A 6,264-nucleotide genomic window follows, 5' to 3' on the forward strand; every position below is an offset into this window, starting at 1 on the left:
TTGGGGACTGGCCAGGTCTGCGGGCATACAGGCGTTACATATTGTTTTTCTCAAATCCGTTGTGCCTTGAGTATCCTCTCTTATTTCCTGGTAAAACATTGTATAAATAAATAAATAAATGTTACATGAATCACTCTTTCACCTATGATTAACTAAGATAAACGTTCTTCTTTTGTCTCACTTGCTTTATTTCTGTTTTCTCAGGCATGTTCCATGTACAAGATGCTGGACCAGGCAATGGTTAATCAATCTGATGTTTTTGAGTTCACACTCATTGGGTTTCCGGGACTTGCTCAGAAGTACCATATCCTGGTTTCTATATTATTATTTATGGTCTATATTATGACACTGTTGGCAAATGGGTCTGTAATAGCATTAGTCATTTTGAACCAGCACTTACACCATCCAATGTACATGATCATTGCAAACCTCGCTTTTTCTGACCTCCTATTTGACACAATAACTTTACCCAAAATAATTGCAAAGTATTGGTTTGGAGCGGGATCCATGTCCTTCTCTGCATGCATGTTTCAGCTGTTTTTTGTTCATTATCTGGGCAGTGTTGATTCCTTCATCCTAATGCTGATGGCAATTGATCGTTTAGTTGCTATTGACAAACCACTGAGATATTCCACAATTATCCCCACTAAACGTGCTGGCATTTTATGTGGCTTTTTATGGGTCTGTGCAACTTTTACTCCTTCAACAAATGCTATCTGGCATTCACTATTTCCTTACTGTGGCTCGAGAAAAATCAACAATTTGTTTTGTGTTAACATGGCTGTCATGGGTCTGGCATGTGGGGATATTACTTTGCTCAAGAAGACAATATTTGTGCTTTCGATAGGTGTGCTTATACTGCCGTTATCCTTTATTATATTGTCATACATCATTATTATCCGAAGGATCTCTGTATCGTCTCAATCTGAAAGTTGGGAGAAAGCATTTTACACCTGTACCACACATTTGTTTATCATTGCTATGTACTATGTTCCTCGGGTGTTTGTGTATGTTGCATATCAAGTTAACTTAGTTTTAAGTACTGATATGAGTGTATTGCTCCTTTGTCTCTACACATTTCTTCCACATATGGCTAACCCTATCATATATTGTCTCAGAACCAAGGAGATTAGACAGACCATTGGAAAGACTCTCAGAATTATGCTCAATTTAAAAATTGAAAGCAGTGCCCCGACCAAAAAATGTTGAAATGCCAAACATCTTGCAATATAGTAGAAAGGAAACAAATAAAAAAGCAGTTTGGGTTCCCCTAAATGAAGATGAAGTTGCAGAGATATATATACAGAGTAAAGCAATAGCTCATATTACCAAATTGCCTCCATCTACAGAAATATCATATAATACAGATTAAAAGTCTAGAGGAATTAGCAGCACAAATAACCAACATACAGTACTAGGGTTGGGCAATATACCGGGTCCATAGTAATACCGTGGTAACAAAAAAATTAAAGGTAAGTCAATATGTGAGAGGATTTATTCTTTCAGTATTTGCAGTATGTGGTGCTGACTTGTGGGGCTGCAGCTTTCCATCTGAAGCTGCGGCGCATGTTATGATTCACACAGATTGCATACTCCCTAGGTGGCTGGAGGCTGGATGTTGCACAGGCATACTCCCTGCCGATCGGTACAATGAAGAACGAAAAACAAGAATGGTCGTGCACTGCTCAAAAAAAGTAGATGGTTGGGGAGCAAAAATTTACTAAGAATCTTTGACACGAGGGACAACGGAGGGATGAAAGAGATCTCTCTGATGCATTTCTCGCTGGGTAGTGGTTTATCAAAGATGAAGTGCTACCCAGTGTGAAACACGTTAGAGGGATCTCTTGCAGTCCTCCATTGTTCCACATGTTTCAATAAAGAATTTTAGCAAATTTTTGCATATTTTGCCTTTTTTGAGTAGTGCACTGCCATTCCTGTTTTTCATTCTTCGTGTTTGGCATAGTTAGTTTGTTACCATAATAGTATTCAAGAATATTAGCTGTGCTGAATGCTGAATGTGATATAGGTTAAAAAAAGGATAGAAAAAGATTTTGGCACCGTTTACACATTGTAATATATTGTATGCTATCAACACATGTCAATTTTTTACTGTCTAAATGAGCCCCTCCGGTGATCAGGCATCCCCCACCGCTTACCTGATCTGAATCATTATCGAGTCAGGTGTGGGCGGCGGAAACTGCTTTTTCCTGGGGCGGCTGCTATTTAAGACAGTCTGTGAAGTGCACTGGTCACTCATTGATAAAGCTTCCCCACGGAGAGAAACGCGTCAGAGGACCCTTTATTGTTGTTTGTTTTTGGCTATCATGCCCATTAAATAATTTTCATTAGCATTTAAACTTGCCACCAGTCCTTCATTTTTTTCTTCCTTGCTGTTCTTTTTTCTACCTGTAGCCTGCTCCCCAGATATTCGGTTCTCTCTCTCTTACCTGGGACAGCGTGAGGGCAGTTGCAGGAGTGATCACGTCACCGGGAGCTCTTGGCGACATCAGCTACAGGGCACCGCCATCTTGTGTGTGTTCGCGCATGCGCGGAAGCTCGCCCACGCGCAGTATAGCCCCAGAAGCAACACGACGGCCATTACAGGGAGTGGGAAGAGGTGCTCCATAGTCAGGGACATCCCCCAGTTCGCACATGCACAGTTAGCAGCGGCAGCGGCCATTACAGTTTGCGCACGCGGCCCCAATGTTAAAAAGAGCTCCTCAGTGGACTACAACTCCCAGCAGCCGCTGGGGACTGCCCTTTCACCCCTATCACCTGCTGCATTGAAGCCAATAGGGTTTACAGATTCTCCTTTAGCAAAGAAGATACATTGTTGTGTGCAGACAGGGAGTGTCAGTTTGGTGCTGGGATAAGGTAGGGGAAGGCAGTGTGTGTAGGGAGCAGTGCCCCTACACACTAGGCCAGGTTTCCCCCTAGGCCCAGCTAGGCCCAACTCACCTCCAGTTGTGGTAACTGTAGGGACGCCCCTGCAGTTAGGGAATTGCCCGTGTAGGAGTTAGATTAGTCAGTCAGGGACACAGTGCAGTGCTGCGTGGCCAGGCAAGAGTGATCAGTGAGACCAGACCTATCTCACTACAGATAAGGGACTATCTGTGTGGTGGGATCATCCTGTTTGACAGAGGACGCCAGCTGTGGAGACTTCAGCGCTGGACACTGGCGGGTCCTCTTCGGTTGTTTTGCTGTACCCGGGTGCCGGAGCCCGGGCAGGTACAGTCAGTCATCAAGTGCACCAACTTTATCAACAGTCACTCACTTGGGGTATCGTAGGACATTTGGGACTATTGATATAACGTGTGGGGTACAAAGCCCTGCGTGGTGACCGGGTAGTTGTGCCTATTAGTGTTATAGATGTGTGACGACTCTGGGGATTCCTTCCCCTCCTGGTCCCTCTCTCCCATCTCCTGTCACCCCTTCTACTCCTTCCCACTCCTCTACCTTGCCTTATACCTCTCTCCCATTGCCACAGCGCGTACCCGGCAGGTCTCATATACCCACGAGGTCCCTGAGCCCCTGCTATGATGCTCCCGGCTCCCTCTCTCCTGCAGTGCCCGCATTGCCTTCCCCAGCTGTGCCTCCACTTCCTTACTCTCTTCCAAAGTGGCATCTGCAGTGCGGCACTCCGCGCGCCTGGTTGTGCGGCCGGTGCATGCCTCCTCTCAACCCACGGAGGGCGCGCGCACGCGTTCCTACTCTGGGCGCCGTGATGCGTCTGCTCCCTCCTCTCGGTCCCTGCGGGCAATTTCCCTGGTGCAGCCGGGGCGTGCGTCTCATCTGCCCACGGAGGGCGAGCGCGCGCGCACACGCCTCTCCTCTGGGTTCTGTTTCCCCGCTACTTCCTCCCCTCACTCCTTGTGGGCTGTCTCTGTGCTACAGCCTGTGTGCGCGCATTCTCTCCTTACAGAGGGCACGCGCACACGCTCCTCTTATCCTGGCTGTCATATCTCCGCCTCGCAAACCCTGCAGGCCATTCCCCTGTCTGTCCCTTCTGTCTCCTCCTCTTCTCTTCCTGACCTATCCCTATTGTCTCCCACTTCTCTCTCTACTCCTCCCCTCTTTCCTATGGGTGTTCCCTCCTTTATTACCCCTGTCTGTCCACTTCTTCCTCACTCTGCATAGTTCCTGTTTCCCTGTGTGTACCTGACCTATGCTGTGCTCCCTCTACGTCCTTGCTGTTTCCCTGCTCCTGTATGATCTTGGATTTCCCTGGCTCTTGACTCCTGCTTGTCCAGGACTACTCTGCTCTCTGGTACCCCTCTGAACCTTGCTACGCACTCCACTTTGTTTACCTCTGGCTTCCTAGGACCTGGCTTATACTCAGACGATTCTACTCTCTTTACCCCTGGACATTGGCACACGGACACGACTACTCTCACGGACATCCCCTAGTGTTGCAAGTATAATAACTACTCTCTTCCAACAGGCCCAGCAACGCTATACCACACTCCGGGCTTGGTCCCACTGCTGTGGGTGTGTGGTGTCATACCGTTCCCACCTCAGTACTGGGGTCCTGCCAGGTCTGCGGGCATACAGGCGTGACAAGAGGGACACTGTCAATATCATATTGTTGAAGTATGTTGTGTTGTGTTATTTAGACAAGTAAGGAAGGTGCTGCACACCTCAAAATAAAGGGGAAAAAATTAGATACAGTTACCGGTGCTCCACTATTTGTACGAAAGCCTGTGATCAGTCCTGAATAGATGATGAAAGGAACATAGGGCACAACGGATTTAGAATCTATAAACTCATTTATTGAGCCAACACAACGTTTCGACCGTGATGGTCACTTGATAAAGACCATCACGGTCGAAACGTTGTGTTGGCTCAATAAATAAGTTTGGATATTCTAAATCCATTGTGCCCTATGTTCCATTCATCATCTATTCGTGTTGTGTTATTTGCCATATAGTAAACCCTTTTAGCCATAACCTTCGGTGTGGGCTGGTTACTTTATGGATGTTCCTATGTGAGGGCCACTCTACACTCCTAGAATCTCACATAGGTGGAGGCGCTGACAAGAAATGTTCCAGAGAAGCAACCCAGGTTCCCATCAGCGGAGGCTCAAGCCTCCTGTGATTCTGCAGGTATACGCACCACACCTGGTAACATATAGGTTCCCCCTCACATGCACTCTATCTGCGATTGGGGTAGGGGGAATACCCGTTACATACCCTATATTGTTTGATCCACTACAAGACTGAAGCACGCATCACAGAACCAGACGGGAGCTACTTATTGTATGTACAGCTTTTCATTGTTGCACACAGCTGACTTTTACATTCATAGCCAGTGTGGTCACAGCGCCTTTTTCATACACACTGAGCAGGGGGGGGGAGTGTTCCGTCACTCACCAGAGGAGTCTCCGCCAAACACCTGGATCCCTCAGGCACAAATTGAACCAGCATTGCCATCCCCGCATTGTACACACATTCCGTAGACAAGATCTGTTGATTAGGCTGCCACATCATCCCACACTTACTTGGCTGAACAAATACTTTATTTTTCTCCATGACTGCCTTTTCATTCAAGTTTCCTCCTGTCCTAATTACTGGACTGTATTACAACTTATATGTTTGCTTTTACAAATTTGATGCACCAAGTTTTTGCAGCACCACTGGGGACTATGGGCTCTATGCAGTAAGCGCCGAAAAGGCTTTTTTCGCCATTTCCTCGCCAAAATTGCATTTCCAATTTAGTAAGCGCCGAAAAGTACCCAAAATCAACATTTTTTTTTCCTGGAAAAAACTTTTCGGCATGCAGGTGCCGATAAGCCACTTTTCGGCACTTTTTGAAATCGGCTGAATTCTAGTAGCCCCGATCAGCTTTTCGCTGGTGATCGGCACTCTAGAATTGAGATTTTTACGCCAATCCAGCCCGCCAACTAAAGTTGGCAAGTTGGTGGTGGTGTAGCATCGGCAAGGTCGACACTTAGAAAAAATCAGGCCTTTTTCCTGCTTGTGATTGATGCCGGGGGTCTCCGGAGCTGATACCCATTAATACCAGCACCGGAGACCCCCGGCATGCATCCAAGGCAAGAAAAATGCATTTAAAGCCCACTTCATTACCTTAGCGGCTAACCGCTAAGGCAATGCAGGGGTTAACCAGCCGTGCCAGGTTTATTGTGGGTAGCGGGGGTGGGTGAAGGGGGTATTTGGCACTTTGTGGGTGTTTAGGGCTTCCGGGGGGGGTTAACCCACCCTCACCCACCACTCGGGAAGCCTAAATACCCTCCCCACTACCCCCCAC

The 6,264-nt window shown here is 47.1% G+C and overlaps 1 protein-coding gene across 1 annotated transcript; it reads left to right on the plus strand.

The window, feature by feature from the left end:
• Positions 1-222: 222 nt before the first annotated feature.
• On the plus strand, positions 223-1,209 carry LOC142490842 (olfactory receptor 1500-like). The gene has a single exon (XM_075593261.1). The coding sequence runs from the start codon at positions 223-225 to the stop codon at positions 1,207-1,209; it is 987 nt and encodes a 328-aa protein (XP_075449376.1).
• The last annotated feature ends 5,055 nt before the right edge of the window (positions 1,210-6,264 follow it).

Source organism: Ascaphus truei, chromosome 3, assembly GCF_040206685.1.
Source record: "Ascaphus truei isolate aAscTru1 chromosome 3, aAscTru1.hap1, whole genome shotgun sequence".
NCBI classification, from domain to species: Eukaryota; Metazoa; Chordata; class Amphibia; order Anura; family Ascaphidae; genus Ascaphus; species Ascaphus truei.

Bases quoted from the DNA above. Each gene is read 5' to 3' on its own strand.
- LOC142490842 (XM_075593261.1), top strand. From the start codon at position 223: ATGCTGGACCAGGCAATGGTTAATCAATCTGATGTTTTTGAGTTCACA.